The 17543-nt window shown below is 50.5% G+C and overlaps 1 protein-coding gene across 1 annotated transcript in view; it reads left to right on the top strand.

Annotated features, from left to right (window-relative positions):
* The first annotated feature begins 22 nt into the window (after positions 1 to 22).
* FAM149B1 (family with sequence similarity 149 member B1) overlaps positions 23 to 17543 on the top strand; it is a 32705-nt gene continuing 15184 nt past the window's right edge. The window contains exons 1-6 of the mRNA XM_014609356.3: positions 23 to 143; positions 6716 to 6820; positions 7902 to 8034; positions 8828 to 8970; positions 15754 to 15873; positions 16501 to 16671. Of these exons, the coding sequence (XP_014464842.1) occupies positions 94 to 143; positions 6716 to 6820; positions 7902 to 8034; positions 8828 to 8970; positions 15754 to 15873; positions 16501 to 16671 (722 nt within the window). The 5' untranslated portion in view covers positions 23 to 93. The remainder of the gene's footprint in view (positions 144 to 6715; positions 6821 to 7901; positions 8035 to 8827; positions 8971 to 15753; positions 15874 to 16500; positions 16672 to 17543) is intronic.

Raw genomic sequence — 17543 nt, forward strand, 5'->3', positions numbered from 1 at the left:
CTGGGTGGGGTGGAGTGGAGTGGGGTGGGGCGTCACCATGGCGGCTGGAGGCGGCGGCGGGCGGCGCCGGGGGCCACGCTGAGGTGGCGGATCATGGTCTCGCGATACACGCGGAAGCCGGTTCCCCCCGACGTCCTGGAGACGTGAGTGAGGTGGGGCCGGGCCGGGGCTCCAGCCGTGGGCTGCCCCACTCGGCCTCTCAACAGGCCTTGTGCCCTTGCTCTGGGGTAGGAGAGGTCCGGCGGGCAGGACAAGGCTTCCGCCAGGGGAGGCTCTGGGCGGCAGACTGCAGTCCCCGGCCCGGGCATAAACTGCTCCTGACTTCCGAAAAGTGTCTTGGGCTGTTTAGTGACCGCAGGCGCCGTCTGTGCCTTGGCAGAGCACGCGTCCGCCGCGTCCTACAGCTTGACACCGCGGCCCTGACGTGTGAAGCGCTTGGGGAGCTTTCTGGTTGGACAGCACCTGGGGCGTACTAGCGTATTAGGTGTCATCTTCAGCCAGGGCAGCTAGGATAAAGTTAGGTGGATTAGTATCCCTCTCACTTGGTGGGATAAACCAGTTGTTTAACATACAGAGATTAGGAAGGAATTTCCTGGATGGACATATTTTTGACTTGGGAACAATCAGAGAGATAAACTCTGCTGACCTCATGTCTATTGAGGCATTAATCATGAAGGCCCAGCTGGGCATGTGGCTCAGACAGACCACGCATGAATGTCCAAGTAGCTCCTGTTCAGTAGAAGGTGTCCAGGGACAAAAAGGGGAGTTGCCTAAGAAAGTACTCCAAGGATAGCCTAACGACCAGGGATCCTGCTTTTCTGCTTATACATCCAAAATTCTGTGATTAAAAAATCCAAAGTTTTCTGATTAAAACCTCCCAAATCCATGTTTTGCTGTGATTGATTCTCCCTCCCTCAGATTGTGGCCACCTCAGTCTGCCCCCCTGCCCCCCACCAAATATTGCCTATGACCCCCCTGCCCTCTCACGTGTCGCCTATGCCCCCTCCATAAACTTACCTGCAGGTAGCTGGGGGAGCTGCTCTCCACCACTGCCTGGCTGTATTGCTGGCCTTGTGCATGTGAGCCTGCATCCCATTCCCTTTGGCCCCAAACAGCCTCTTGCAGGCTGGAACTCTGGCAGCCTGCAAAGGGAAACACACTTTAAAGGAGAAAATCCATGTTTTTCTGTGGCAAATGGAAAAGTTGGCTAATGACCAGGGATCCGGGTTTTCTGTTTCCCACGGAAAAATGGAGAAAATCACGGATTCCCTGTTTTTATTGCAGAAAACACGGATTTCTCTTTTTAGCAGAGAAATCCGCGGATTCTCCACTTCTGCAAAGAGCTCTTGCAGGCTGGCACAGCTCCAGCCTGCAAGAGCTGATTTGCAAAAAGGACGGGAAACCCCCAGCCTTGGTCCAGGGGGAGGGGGAAGGGTGGGGCCTGAGCCTCTGAAGCAGCCAAGACTGGGCTTAGGCCCACACTCAGCCTTCGCCCCTGGAGCATGGAGGTAAGTGGGGCTTGTGGCAGGGCTGGGGAAGATAGTTGGGGGCTGAGGGAGTTGTGGGTGCTGGCCCCAGGTGGCACATCACAGCTGGGAGCAGAGCCAGGGGTGAGGGCAGGGGTGCCCCTCTGCGAGGAGCTTTGCAGGCAAGTGAAGTGGGGCGCAGTATGGTGGTGCCTGCCCTGTGCGGGCTGCACATATGCTGCCCTGCTGGCTGCCCGGAGGAGGGGGAGAGGGAGGCTGGCATGCGGTCGGAGCACAGCTCCCTGGCTGGCTCTGCAGCCACGGTGAGGGATGGGGGCGGGAGCTTGCGCTGAGGCTCGCATGCGGTGCTGCCTCTTACATGGAGGCTCGTGATGGCGGTGACAGCCGCTGCCTACAAAACCTCCCGCTGCCACCACGGAGCCATGCCTGCAGCTGTGCGGCCGGCCACTGGGTGGCATCGGCAGCGTGGTGGTGGCTGGGCAACACACAGCCATCCCCACCACCACCCTGTGCTGCTGCTGCCGGCCGCACAGCTCTGGGCATGGCTCCGCAGTGGCATCGGGGGGGGGGGGGGGGGGGTTTGTACACAGCGGCAGTCACTGCTGGCGCAGGCGGCCCCACAGGTAAGTGGCAGCAGCCGCCACCACTGCCGCCACCCCGTAGGGTGAAAGAGGAGCTGGAGTAACTGGGGTGCGGGGGGCGGCTGGTTCCTGGGCACCAAGGCTGAAGTAGCCCAGCCATGGGCCATCTCTGCCCTACTCAGCAGCCACAATGATGGTGATGGCAGCCATAACACGTTGGCATTGGCAGCCGTGATGTCCCGGGGCAGCAGTGGGGGGCAGACGCCAGCATGGGGGCAAGGTAGGGCTGAGCCCGGAGATGCTCTGAATCTTGGCTGATGGTCCCTTCCTCTTTCCCCACTGGGCAGGCCTCAGGCAGCCCCAGTGACGCAAGGAGCTAGGCTTGGGGCCTGCCCTCGGGGGTTGTGGTGCTGCAGGGACCCCCCAGCCCTGGGGACACTGAGATGGGAAGGACAGGCTGCATAGCCTGGGGTGGGGGTGTCTGGTGCACCCGTCCCTGGGATCTCAAACCTTGCCACAGGGGCTGCTGTGGGGAAAGCATGTGTGTATGCACGTGCGCATGTCCCAGATGTCTGGGTTTTGTGAGCATGTGTCTGTTTCTGTGTCCTGGACGCCTGGGTACTGTGTGTGCATGTCCTTGACACCCGGGTCCTATGCATGTGTGTGTCCAGGATGCGTGCATAGTGTGTGTGTATATGTGTGTCTGGAAGCCTGGATGATATATGGAGAGATTGGGGGGGGGGGGGTGAGAAACCTGGGTGTTGTCTGTATGTCTGTCCCAGAGGCCTGGATTCCATGTGTGTGTCCTGGATGTTCAGGTTCTGCACGTGCATGCATGTGTGTGTGTCCCGAATGCCCAGGTTGTGTGTCCTGAATGCTGGGGGGGCGGGGTGTCCCAGAGGTCTGGGTTCTGAGCACATATCCCAGACACCTGGGAGTGGTATGTGTGTGTGTGTGTGTCCGTCCCAGTATCCGTGTCCCGGATGCCTGGGTTCTGTGTGCATGTCCTGCTGTTACTCACAGCATCTGCCCAGCAAACCCGTGCCCTCCAGTTCCCAGACCCCCATGGCCCCAGAAGCTGCACCTGGCAGGGGTCAGAGGCCATTCTGGGTCCAGGCCACCAGGTGAGGATGATCTGGGCCCAGCTGGGCTGCAACCTCCCCTCCCCAGTGCCGGGGGCTGCTCCATGCTGCTGGGCACCCCAGGCTGAGCTGGACACCAGGCTTGAATAGAGTGGGAGGGGGGGCAGGGGACTGGTAGGATCTGCTCTGGGTCCCTGCCACCATTTGGCGGCTCAATGGGTCTGAGCACCACAGGGCAACAGAGAGATGATGGGGAGAGAGAGAGAGAGAGAGAGAGAAAGCAGGAACAGGGATGGTGAGAGGTGGAGATGGACAGAGACAGACGGCTAGATGATAGGTGTATGGATAGAGGGATAGCGATATGTAGGTAGAGAGAAATAGAGGTGATGAATGTGTGGGTGGATGGGTAGACAGGGTTATACGGTTGGTGTGTGGAGAGGAGTAAGGAATGGATGAATGGACAGGGGTTATGGAGATGGATGGTTGGATGAACAGATGAATGGGTGGATGGGGTTATGGAAACGGACAGATAGGTGACTGGTTCATTGGCTAGATGGACAGATAACTAGATACATGGCTAGATAAATAGAAATATCTATGTAGGTAGATGGAGATCGAGAGAGATGGATAGAGATGGATAGAGATAGTTGGATGGTCTGCTTCATTGGATGGATGGATAGATGGAGATGGACATAGGTAGATGATGTATGGATAGAGATATCTAGGGAGATAGAGATAGATGGATAGAGAAAGAGGGATATAGGTACATAGAGACACAGAGAGATGGATATAGAGATGACTAGATACAGATACCTAGATGGAGAGAGAGAGGGCAATAGAGACAGAGAGATGGATAGAGAGGGACAGATACATATAGCTAAATGATACATGGAGAGATTAATAGAAATATCAGGGTAGAGATAGATGGAGAGACAGATAAATGGATAGATGAAGACGGATAGATAGGTATCTAGGCAGATAGACAGATGGATGGCCAGAGATAAACATAGAGGGACAGAGGTGACGGGTGCTGCATACAAAACCTGCTGCAGCCACAGAGCCATGCTCAGAGTTGTGCGGCCGGCAGCAGTGGCGCAGTGCAGAATGGTGGTGGGGATGGCAGCCTGCTGCCTGGCCACCACCACGCTGCTGCTGCCGCCAAGTGGCCGGCTGCACAGCTCCAGGCACAGCTATGCGGCGGCAGCGGACAGTTTTGTAGGCAGCGGCTGTCATCGCCAACACGGGCCTCCAGGTAAGCAGCAGCGCCGCGTGCAAGCCCCCGCCCTCCGCGCCCCCATCCCTCACCGTGGCTGCAGAGCCAGCCACAGAGCTGTGCTCTGGCTGCATGCCAGCCTCCCTCTCCCCCTCCCCTGGGCAGGCGGCATGTGTGCAGCCCGCACATGGCGGACACCACCACACTGTGCCCCGCATCGCTTGCCTGCAAAGCCCCACGCATAGGGGCTCCCCTGGCCTCACCCCCTGGCTCTGCTCGCAGCTGTGGTGTGTTTCCTGGGGCCGGCAGCACCCCCGCTTCCTCAGCTCCCAACCATCTTCCCCAGCCCTGCACCACAGCCCCCATGCCCCACTTACCTCTATGATCCTGGGGCAAAGGGCATGGCTCCGCGATGGCAGTGCTTGCCTGCAGAGCCCCCCCACCCTGCATTCAGCCGCCGCCACCACCCTGCACCACCGCAGAGCTGTGCAGCCAGTTGCAGGGCATGCTGCTGCATGGAAGCCCCCTGTTTCACCCCCCGGCTGGGTGGCACGTATGTGGCCCACACATGGTGGTTGCCACTGCGCTGCTGCGCCCTGCGCCCTTGCCCACAAAGCCATGCAGGTGGCTGTGGGATGGTAGTGCAGGGTGCAGTGGCAGATTTGCGGTGGCGGCCTCCATGTGCGAACCTCCTGTCAGGCCAGCCAGCCGGCATGTGTGTGGTCCGCAGAGTGGCACCCCTGCCCTCACCCCTGGCCCTCCTCCTGGGAGTGGACACAGGGGCACCCCCCCCTTTGATCTACCCCCCCAGCACCTTCCCTTTCCCCCGCTCTGCCCCTTTCCCCAACACACACTTACCTGCTGGGGTGGGTGTCAGTGTCTGCATGGCTGGGGGGCTGTTGCAAGGGGCATCAGGAGGACTGTTGAGACTGGGGGGGGGAATGCAGGGCACCAGCAGTGTTGTGGGGGGCCTTTAATTTTTATCATGGATTTGGGGTTTTTAATCAGAGAATTTGCAATTTTTAATCAGAGAAAACCAGGATCCCTGCTAATGACACACTTAATATGAATCTAAGCTACTGACTAACTCTTGAGTTCTCAGCCAGACATAGGCAGCAACAAAATGCTAAGGTGAGGGAACCACAAAAGCAGATCCCAGGGCAGGAAAGGCATGGAAGATGAGGGGTGAGTCCGTAGCAACAGCTGGTTAACTTATATTGAGTGCCCTTGGAAATGTAGTGACAAAAGGTACCTGTTGTGCATAGATTTGCGCAGTCATTTGTGCATCCATTTTGTGCTCAGGTCAGTCACCTTAACTGCAGCACTGTTACCCTTGACCTCTGGTTCTCAACTTTATCAGACTCAAGGCACTTCTCATCAGATTCAAGGCACACCTTGGAAAATGTCAGCACTTAGCATTACTGGCCCAATCCCAGCACATAGGGCAAGTTGTGGGTGGGGGAGGAGGGGGAGCAGTACTGGCCTCCAAGGCCTGATCCTGGCATCTGGGGCTCTGTCTGGCCTGTGGACCAGCTTTGGGCCACTCTTCTGGCCAGTGGGGCAAAAAGGTTGAGAACCACTGTCCTAAATCATTTGATAGTAGTCACTATTGGAGATAACATTTACTCCAGCATCCAATCTGTTAGGGAAATCTCCTATGATTATGTGGCAGAGTTACAGTGATACCACCTGACGAATTAAATGTAAAAACAAAGATATTTTAATAACTTTCAGCTTGGATAGTACTAAGGAATTTGGCACTATACTTTCACAAATTAATGTCAGAGGCAAACCGAGGCTGCAGTCCTGCATTGTTTAATTTTAGGTAGAACCCTGCACCACTGCAGAGAAAACTGAAGCGATAGCACTCATTTCAAGAGCAATGCTTAAGTTTTATATTTTCACTGATAACTTCCATTTTCTCCACCTTCTGAGTTCAGATGTGCACAAACCATGATTGATTTAAAAGTCATGAGATTTTACAAAATAATAAGTTTGTGTACTTTATATTTGCTTTATTGTTTTGCTTTTTGGTACTGTCATTACATTTTCAAACTTTCCCACAGCCGTGAGGGCTGGAAAGCATATCTGAAAAAACAAAAAACAACAAATAACAGTTACTTGTTAAGGCTCAAGTTTAAGGTTTGGATGATAATAAAAATCAGTAAAAGAGTACTGATAGATCGTTAGTGTAGTGACATTAATGTGGGGACATAAAGCAGGTTCAGCTATGTATGCATGCAGTATTTTTCTTGAAAGCTAGTAGGATCCTTTTATGCCCTAGAAGGAGTTCCGAGTTGTGAGGTTTATTGTCACAACTCAAGTCACACTATGCTTTTTGTTTTGTTTTAGACGGAGACTTACAAAAAATGCCTTAGCACAACATCCCCTGCCAGAACTACTAGATGACATTTATTCAGCTATCCCAAGCACTGAAAGTTATGAAGAAGCTTCAAGGTATCTGAAATAGCAACAGACACTTTGTTTTTGTCTGAAGGCAATAAGATAAACAGACATCTTTCGATTCTGTCCTCAGATATCAAAATGATAAAATTATGTCTATAAAAGCAAGTAAAATATCTGTAAAAATTATGCTTGAGATTACATCATCAGCAACATAACTACATTACTAATGCTTGATTTCCAAAGATAGTACCATAGGCCTCGGTCCAATAAGATGGTTTGTTCAGACCTTTGCATCTGCATAAATTCTCTTGAAAATGGGACACAGGAGAGTCACAGGGATCTGTCTGGATGGCACTGCTTCCTAGATTGAAGCCATTGGAGACAATTTCATCCCAACATTTTCATCCTTTTCCAGCAGCTTAACCCAGGCTTGGCTGGGATGCTCCAGACAGGGATGATCCTGCCTTGAGCTGGGGACTGGATCCCCTGATGACCTCCTGAGGTCCTTTCCAGCCCTGCTTCTTTATGACTTCCTACTATTTCTTACCAGGACATTGACTCTATACTTTACTAGTGGGTTCATTTTAGCTGGATGATGTGGTACTTTTTTCAAGACCTAGTAGATACGCATAGGAGCACATCCATTTTGGAATAATATTCAATATGGATAATAAATCTGTTTTGTCATTGACTTGTAAATGTTGTAGACTGAATATTTTATGTTATAAAAAAGAGTTAGGGAGAGTAATTTTTGAGAGGTAACAAAGTTGAACTAGTATTTATCTACATAATCAAAGGTAGAAGGGTAGTAAAATAACATTTGGACTTTGAATTTTAAGAGATCAGTCCTGCAGCCTTTATGTACCATTGAAGCCAAGCCAAGTACTTTTTTACTTTTGTAAATTTATGTCAGGGTCTGGGCTAGATGGGCATATGTGCACTGTGGTGTCTGCTCAAATGCCTGCAAATTAAATATTTATCACACAGAAAGGGCTTTTGAGAGCTAAGCTGTGATACATATCCCTTTCTGTACACAAAGTAAAAAGTACTTTACCTACTTGTGAATGTCTCTAATTTATTTATCCGCCTATAAGAATTTTTTCCCCTCCTCCCTGCATAATCGGCATTTTAGTGAGCCTGAAATCTTGAAGGATTCAGATTGCCCAGCTACTACATCAGCTGACAATGGGAACTCATGGTCTGCTAGCCAGAGTTACGCAGGCACCTCCACTGAAGGCAGCTCAGTCTTCTCCTGGGGCTATGATGTGAGTAGAACACAGTCCTCCATATTAAATACAGGAAAGATAATGGAAACATTGTGTTAAGTTAAATTAGCATTGTGAGTACATTTTGCAAGCTTTCAAAGTTAAGATGAGAGCCTTGCATAATGATATAGTATTAGTCATGGGAGAAGAAAAGCTCTTTCTCTTAAGTCTCCCTCTGACTCTTCCTTACTGTTTGCTCAGAATATATCTAGGAATAATAGATTCAGTATTCTTAGGTTAAAGCTTTCAAAACATGAGGAGGTTTATCACTTGCTGGCTCTTGATTATCTACTGGTTTCATGAAGTTTTGGTAACCTTTTGTATTGCTCATAGAGGTTTTTTGGTTTTGTATTTGTTGGGGTTTTTTTAATGCTTGCTACTATTGTGGTCCTGATTAATATTTTCCTGTATCATCAAAAGATCAGAAGGATCATATGTGTCATGTTTCTAACTGTTTTTTCCTGAATTGCCATGTCTCAATGGCCATTCAGTTTTCTTTTGTTATTATTTAGTTAAAACAAACATTTCAAAATCTTTGTTGCTAAAGCAGCCAATGGAGACTGTGCTGGTCCAAATTTTGTATGTACCATTGTATCAGCACTTACATCAGTCTGCATTGTCTCCAGTGGAAAGATGATCTTATGTGTCCATATGTCAGAGAGGTCCCTATTGTTTAGGTCAGTTCTGCTAAAGTTTAAACAAATGCTTTTTTTTTTTTTCACTTTAAGTTGCTTTACAAAAAATACCTCAAATCTTGTTTGTTAACCTTTTCTGGATAACATTTTTTCTCAAGGAATTCGACAAAGCTGCCACACGACAAGTCCAGCAGATGTTCAGACAAATTGATGAACTTTTATATGAACAGAAAGCAAGTGTGCATGTTGAGGATCTGCAGGAAGAGTGCCAACAGTGGACATCTAGTTTTCCTCATCTCAGGTATTTTATTGCTGGATTAATGCTGGCAATGTTACAGAACTATAAAAGAGCCGAATTTCTAGTGTTAAAAAAGTTTTTATTTTAAACATCATTAGAACTGTTACAAATGTATGTAATAGTAACAGTGTAGGAAGATACTGTCTGTGGTCTGTTTGTCAAACTAATTTCACTGTTATTAATAAATAGCCCATCCAGTGCTATAGAGCTCATATTATTTGGAGTACTGTTGTTGTATTCATCTGGCTTGGGCTTTAAAATAATGTTTGCTTAGAAAAAAGTGCAAGGCATGGTAATTAGCAGTAGATGTCTATTTTTTGATATTTTACTTGAAAAAGACTAAAATTTCCTCTCTCCAGATAAATAGCTCATTAGTTTACGAAGGTTATTTGGAGATTTACATCTTTTGCTTACATTTTTAGCTCTTGTACTTTGACAGATTTGCTAATATTGGAAATATTTAATATTTGATGTGACAATAAAACCAAAAATTCTCTTAATGCAAACTACATGTACATTTTATCAGTAAAGTAGAACATCTTTCAGATGAGAAAAGTTTGTCAAAGTGTGGAGCCTGTGTCTAGCTCCGCCTGGACTATCGGGTGTTGCCCCTCCCCTCAACTCGCCTGCCACGACTTGGATGTAATCAATTACCTTTAGAGGGGTCTACAGTGGAGATCTTTATCCTGGGTGGGGCCTCCCGATAGACGGTGTTACTCACGGTTGAGTGACGCGGTGGTCCACGGGGCTCCGCCTCCCCTACACCCCGTCCACATGCCAACCACTGGGTGATGCGTTCCAGATGTTTCCAGGCCCTGTATGACGGCCTCAGACCGGATCCCCGGTTCCCGGTCGTTCTCCCTCCTGCTGGGAGTAATTCCTCCTTCCTCCCTTCTTACAGAAAATACTCCTCCAAATCAGGAGTAGCTGGTGGGTGCTCCCCCTGGTTCCAGCTCCCTCCTGGAGCCTCCGCTGTCTCCCCTCTCCTACCAGCAGCGGAGCGCTCCCCTGCCTCCTGAGCGTCAGCCGCTTCAGGATACTGAGAGAGTGCCTCGGCTTGCACTCTCTGACTGCCTTTCACTCTGCTGTTCGCGATAGGCGTACAGCTCTTAGATAAGCAGCCTGCTTGAGACCCGCAGGCTGGGTCCTCTCCGCTCTGTGCGAGAGCCCGCAGCACGGGCTGCCCGCCCGTACTCTCTCTCCCTGGCTCCCCCCCGTCTCCCTGTCCTGCCGGCGTTTTTAAACCTCCCCACCGCAGCCGCTACGGCCGCCGGGATTGGCTCAGCTGTTCGCCGCACTGGGAACAGCTGTTGCCAGAACCGGCGTAATGGCGGTTCACGCGGCTGCGGCCGCGGATTCGGCTCCTCTTCCCGCTGCTCTTCAGCCGGTACGTATGCCCCTCTGGGGGCTTGCTCTCGGGGTCTGGGGTCTGTGGGTCCTCCCTTCTCTCCCTCACTAGCCTGTGGGGGCACTTCGTCGCCACATACCTCCCCCCTTAAGTTGCCTTGTGGCGGCTGATTTTCTCTCGTGACGGCATGTGTCACCTGCTCCTCCCTATGGATGTGGCCCGCACCTTCCTCTGCATCATCTGTACCTCCCCACCTAGACAAGAAGTCAGCCACAAAGTTATCTCGGCCCGGACGGTGTACCACCGTGAATTTGAATGGCTGTAAAGCCAAAGCCCAGCGGGTGATCCTGGTGTTCATGCTCTGTTTCTGTGTTAACCACTGTAGTGGTGCATGGTCTGTTACTACCACGAGTTCCCTCCCCATCAGGTAGTACTTAAAGTATTCTATTGCCCAGCGTATTCCCAGGCACTCCCTCTCGATGGTGGCATACCTGGTTTCTGCATGACTGAGTTTCCTGCTGGCAAAGGCAATTGGGCGCTCCTCCTGCCCGTGTTTATGTAGTAACACTGCTCCCAGCGCCCGTCCTGCTGCATCCGTCTGTAAAACGAAAGGGGCGTTAAAATTAGGCGTGTGCACGACAACGTCATGGCGCATTGCTTCTTTCAAATTCTGGAAGCTCTTTCGCATCCCCGGTGTCCTTTTCAGTGGCGTCACAGATTTCCCAGCTAATGCGTCTGTAAGTGGTGTGGCGAGCGTCGCGAAGCGGGGTATAAATCGCCGATAATAGTTAACGAGTCCCAAGAAGGAACGCAGTTGTTTGCGGGTTCTCGGTTCCTGGAACTGCCTTATAGCCTCAATCTTATCTGTGAGTGGCCGAACTGTCCCTCGGCCTACTCGAAATCCTAGGTATGCTGTTTCTTTCCCCGCTAGTTTACATTTCTTCGGGTTGGCGGTCAGCCCTGCTGCTCGGAGTTCCCCCAGGACTGCTCTGAGGTCTTGGAGGTGTTGTTGCCAGCTTGCGGAAAATATAATGATGTCATCAGTGTATGCTGCCGCGTATGCTGTGTGGGGTGCCAATAGGTTGTCCATCAACCTCTGAAACATCGCAGCTGCTCCGTTGAGGCCAAAGGGCATCTGCGTGAATTCGAATAGGCCCCATGGGGTCCCGAAGGCTGTTTTGGCACAATCCGTGGGGCGCATCGGGATCTGCCAATATCCCTTTGCCAAATCAAGCGTGGTTATATACTGTGCTTCACTGATTTTCTCAACGAGGTGGGTGACATGGGGCATCGGAAAGGCATCAAACGTAGTCAGGGCATTGAGCTTCCTGTAGTCTATACATATGCGCAATGACCCATCCGGTTTGACGACGGGGACTATGGGGCTCCGCCATGGACTGCGGGACGGTCGTATAATCCCTTGTTCTTGCATTCTCATCATCTCTTGCCGTATTTCCTGTTGCCACCGCTGAGGTATCGGCCTCCATCTCTCCCCCACCAGTGCTCCCTGAGGGGTCCTGATTTCATGTTCTACTCCCGTTACTCGTCCCAGGATCTCTTGGAACACTGCCCTAAATTCCTCTATCAAAGCTAGTAATTCTTGCTGTTGGTGATTGCCCAACTCCTTACCCATCTGCACTGACCCCTCCTTCCCACGTCTCCCTAACCCGGGACACAGCGGTCCCAGGTCCTCCTTTGTATCCTCGTCTAGGGCCAACCAGCCCTGAGGAGTTTTCCACTCCTTGAGCAGATTTACGTGGTAAATCTGTTGTTCCCGGCGGTGACCTGGTTTAAGTAATTCGTAATCCACAGGCCCTACTTGTCTCACCATGGTAAATGGCCCCTGTCACATGGCCAGCTGTTTGCTGGAGGAAGTTGGCAGCGATACCAAAACTTTGTCCCCCGACTGGAACGTCCGTGTTTTCGCCTTCTGATTGTAACGCCTTTCCTGTATGCCTTGGGCGTCCCTCAGGTTTTGCCTGGCGATCCGTTGGGCCGTGGAGATTCGGTCTTGTAGCTTCTCCTGGTACCTCTCCGCCAACACCCCCAAGCCTATTGGCCTCTCCCATTCTTCCCTTACGATTTGTAGCAATCCCCGAGGGCTATGGCCATACACCAACTGAAATGGGGAGTACTGGGTTGACTCTTGCGGAGCGTCCCTTATGGCAAACAACAAGGGTGTCAAGATAGTATCCCACCTCCGCGGGTCTTCCTGGGCACACCGCCTGAGCCATCCGCTTGATGGTCCCATTTAACCTTTCTACCAAACGGTTAGTTTGGGGATGGTAGACCGAGGTCTTTAGCTGGGTGATGCCGAGGGTTTTACATAAAGCTTTCATTACCCCAGACATAAAGTTTGTTCCCTGGTCTGTAAGTATCTCCCGAGGTATGCCCACCCGTGCTACCCACTTAAGAAGTTCTTCCGCTACTCGAGTGGCCGTTATGGACCTTAGGGGCACTGCGTCTGGGAAACGGGTGGCATAATCTACCATCACCAGGATATATTGGTATCCGTTATGAGACCTGGGGAGGGGTCCTACTATATCCAGGGCGACCCGCGAGAACGGTGTCTCTACTATTGGCATGGGCTTCAGGGGTGCCCTTGGGGGCTTCCATTCCTGGGCCCTCTGACACTCTGGGCATGCGGCCCCCAACCTTTCCACGTCCTCTTGGAGACGAGGCCAAAAGAATTCTTGGGCCAGCCTCGCCCGGGTCTTGTTACGTCCCAGATGGCCACCCAGGGGTGAGTCATGGGCCAGTCTCCACACCACTTGGCGAAGTGAGGTCGGGACCACTAATTGTCTTCCCCGTATGGTACCCTCCTCACCCCGTTGGACCCAATATAATAACCCCCCTGTTACCTTGAAGCCGGGACGCCTCTGTGAGTGTCCTTCCCCGGAGTCGGCGTCCCACATCCGCTGCAGTTCCGGGTCCTCATGTTGTGCCCTACGAAATTGGGTCGCGCTCACGAACTGTTCTAGGTCGATGTCGTCTGTCATTGTTTCGTTGCGACGGGCCGGGCCCTCGCCGGCCCATCCGTCGCCCCTCTTGATCCGGTTCCTCTCCTCCTGCGTAGCTCTCACTTGCTCGAGGACTGTATAGAATGGGCCCCATTCTCGGCCTAGTATCATCTCACATGCCAGGGTCGGGGCAATTCCAACTCGTAGCTCTCCGCTAAACTCCATCACCCTAAGCGGAACATAGCAAGTCTGGAACTGCATCTCCCCCCCTAGTATGCAGGTCATCGTCAGGGGCCCCTCACTCTTCCGTTCCCTCTGCGGAGCGAGGTCTGCCCGAAGTAGGGAGTGGGAACACCCCGTGTCCAATGTGGCCTTAACCGCCCTGTCTCCAACCCATGCGGTTACTACGGGCCGGTTCCATCCCTCGTTCTGGGTTGCCGACCCGAAACTGCAATCCATGGGTTCCCCTCTCTCCGTCTCTTTGCCTCTATCCCGGGAGGGTGGATATCCTGTTGGGGTGTGACTCAGCTTGCTCAGGCCTTCCCCACATTCATGGGAGATGTGTCCGGTTTGCCTGCAGCGGTAACACACCACCCCTTTCGGTGGCCCTCGTCTCAACACCGTTCACCTTTCCCCTTCACTTGCGGGTCCCTCTTTTGTGCCTTGGGCGCCTCGTCCGTATCCCCGTTCCCTTTCCGAATTCGCAAAGGCCTCCGCCAAACGAAGTGCCTCTTTGCTAGTTTGTGGCTGGTGTCTGCGTACCCACCTCTGGGCATCCTCTTCCAAATCCCATAGGAATTGTTCTAACAGGATCTGGTCCATCATGCCCGCCCAGTCGAACTTGCCAGCTGGCAACCATTTGTTGAGTGAGTCCTTTAAAGCTTGCAACAACCCCTGGGGTCGCCTGGCCTCCTTGGACTTTCGAGCTCTGAAGGCCTGCCGATGACTTTCCGGTGAAATCTCAAGCCTGTAGAGGATTGCTACTTTCACTGTCTCGTAATCACGCACTTCGTCCCTTGATAGCGCTCGGTAGGCCGCTTGGGCCTGATCTATCATCAGCGCCCCCAGGTGGTGGCCCCACTGACCACGGTCCAACCCTGTCTGGATGGCTGTCCTCTCGAATGCCTCGATATAAGCTTCTGGGTCATCCTCCCTAGTCATCCGGGGCATTTTAAATAAAGCGGCATTTCGCTGTATCCACTCCTGCTGGTGTGCGCCCTGTTGTTGCTGCACTGCCAGCACCTGCCTTATGGCCTGGATAGCCTGCGTAAGCAGCTCCGTGGGCGCGAGGGCTGGCTGCTGCATCGCTATCGGGTCTCGGGTCGGGACACTGTCCCGTTACCACCGTACGAGAATGACGCTGTCTTCCCGGCCAATGCACCACTGTGGAGCCTGTGTCTAGCTCCGCCTGGACTATCGGGTGTTGCCCCTCCCCTCAACTCTCCTGCCACGACTTGGATGTAATCAATTACCTTTAGAGGGGTCTACAGTGGAGATCTTTATCCTGGGTGGGGCCTCCCGATAGACGGTGTTACTCACGGTTGAGTGACGCGGTGGTCCACGGGGCTCCGCCTCCCCTACACCCTGTCCACACGCCAGCCGCTGGGTGATGCATTCCAGATGTTTCCAGGCCCTGTATGACGGCCTCAGACCGGATCCCCGGTTCCCGGTCGTTCTCCCTTCTGCTGGGAGTAATTCCTCCTTCCTCCCTTCTTACAGAAAATACTCCTCCAAATCAGGAGTAGCTGGTGGGTGCTCCCCCTGGTTCCAGCTCCCTCCTGGAGCCTCTGCTGTCTCCCCTCTCCTGCCGGCAGCGGAGCGCTCCCCTGCCTCCTGAGCGTCAGCCGCTTCAGGATACTGAGAGAGTGCCTTGGCTTGCACTCTCTGACCGCCTTTCACTCTGCTGTTCGCGATAGGCGTACAGCTCTTAGATAAGCAGCCTGCTTGAGACCCGCAGGCTGGGTCCTCTCCGCTCTGTGTGAGAGCCCGCAGCATGGGCTGCCTGCCCGTACTCTCTCTCCCTGGCTCCCCCCGTCTCCCTGTCCTGCCGGCGTTTTTAAACCTCTCATCCGCGGCTGCTACGGCCGCCGGGATTGGCTCAGCTGTTCTGCGCACCGGGAACAGCTGTTGCCAGAACCGGCGTAATGGTGGTTTGCACGGCTGCAGCCGCGGATGCGGCTCCTCTTCCCGCTGCTCTTCAGCCGGTACGTATGCCCCTCTGGGGGCTTGCTCTCGGGGTCTGGGGTCTGTGAGTACTCCCTTCTCTCCCTCACTAGCCTGTGGGGGCACTTCGCCGCCACACAAAGGGATCTATGAATATGAGAACAAGCAATCAAACTTATTTTCTATAGTTTTGGTGTCCACATGGATTCCCAGTAATATGTTCAGTGTCAAAATTTCTGTTTATAAATCATGCTAACTTCAACCATTAGTCACAGCATTTTCTGACTTTTTTTAATGTTCTCTTTAATATCATAGGATACTGGGAAAGCAGGTAGTAATCCCTACAGATGAAGGGTATGGATGGTATTCAAGTTCACTTTCTGGCAATTTAGGTTCCTTAGACATAAGTCAAGCTCCAGAAAAAGATTTTAGTGAGTAAGTATCATTAATTCTCCTTCAACGTGCAAATATATGAAGACTATGCTACTATCCAAGGATTGCAAAGATCAACTCATTTCTTAATTTATGAGCTGCATATGAAGTCAAACATCAGCATTGTTTTGGGTTGAATATTTGAAGAGAGTATAGTCTGTTAGTTAAAAGAAATATTATATTACATTCAAGAAGGTGTAAGACCTTTCAACTAGGCCTATTGTTGTGGTACAGTAGGCTAATAAATAAACCTACTGACTTTCACAGTTTTAGCTTATTGAGGATTTGTATATACAGCAACTGTTTTTGTTGCCAATTATATTACATTCTTATGAATATTTCTAAGGTGGTTTAAAGATACAAAGCACTATTTTAGTGTAGTGTTTATTTAAACTTGTTTTTATAATTTCTTTGAGCATTTCAGTAAGCATTAAAATACAAAAATCTAAGAAGTTAATAGCCACAATACACAGGATAATTGTTGTCCTTCATATTTGTCCTATGGCATCCCAAGCAAAAGGTTCCATGCTTCTTAATCCACTTTGAAAGAAAAGCTGAGTGCTGCTATTATGAACAGAATAGCTTGTTCCTTCTATTTTCTGATTTTTTACAAAAATTTTCTGTGTTCAGGTTTAGTGTTTTTGGCAAGAAGGTACCTCTTTCTGTTACTCCTATTCATAAAGGCATTGACTTTTCAAAATCACCTGTCCTGTGTTCCATGGAGAGTGAAGAAAGTGAAGATAGAGTGATTGTCTCTGAAGGAATAATGGAAGAATATTTAGCATTTGACTGCAAAGATGCGTAGGTATTAAATACTAAAATATAAAGATACAAGTAATACGAGTGGCCTGGAATTTCTGCTGCTTAATGATAAGACCTGTTGTATTTTTTTCTTGACATTGAAAGATAATCCATGTGATAAAACACTTGTTTCAGAAATCTTAGACCTGTAGAGAAATTTTAAGTCGTCTGATGGAGAAGAGCTGGGAAACGATGTATATCTAACCAAACCCTTGAATTAGTATTTTTGCTACGCTGTGTTTTTCCTTCAAAATTTTTTATCTTCTTTTTATAATTCTTTATGCTGTTTCTTCTGTGTTTTATTCCACAATAACCAAAGACTGTTCCTGTTACATAATGGTCTGTAATCAGTAAATTTATTGACAGGGTGCTTTTCTGCCTATCAAGTTGAAGTTTATTGTTATTTGTTAAGCAACAGTGTGCTTGGTTCCATTTCTGCATTTTGATGTCCAGACCGTTATTACTTATATGGTATTGTGCCTTTCCACTTCCTCAGTAGCAATTAGGAGTGATTATGGACTTGGTATTTATAAAATAAATAATAATAATTTCCATTTGCTTCCAGCAAAAGGAGGACGTAAAAGGTTTCTGTAAGAGGTGGCACTTTGTGTGACTTGCCTAGTGCAAGCATATAGCTTTCTTCTTAATCAATAAGCATGAACTTCTGATTGTCAGTTAGTTTTGAATTGATTTGAAAAAATAAAAGAGCCACTTGTACAGATAGTGAGTTTCAAACTGATACGTGGCATGTATCAGTTTCCGAAAGAGACTTAGGGGTCATGACTGACCACAAGATGAATATGAGCCACCAATGCAATGCCGCAGCTGGCAAAGCAAATAACATCTTGGCTTGCATCTTCCGATGCATCTCA

This window comes from Alligator mississippiensis, chromosome 6 (genome assembly GCF_030867095.1).
Source record: "Alligator mississippiensis isolate rAllMis1 chromosome 6, rAllMis1, whole genome shotgun sequence".
Lineage (NCBI taxonomy): Eukaryota > Metazoa > Chordata > Crocodylia > Alligatoridae > Alligator > Alligator mississippiensis.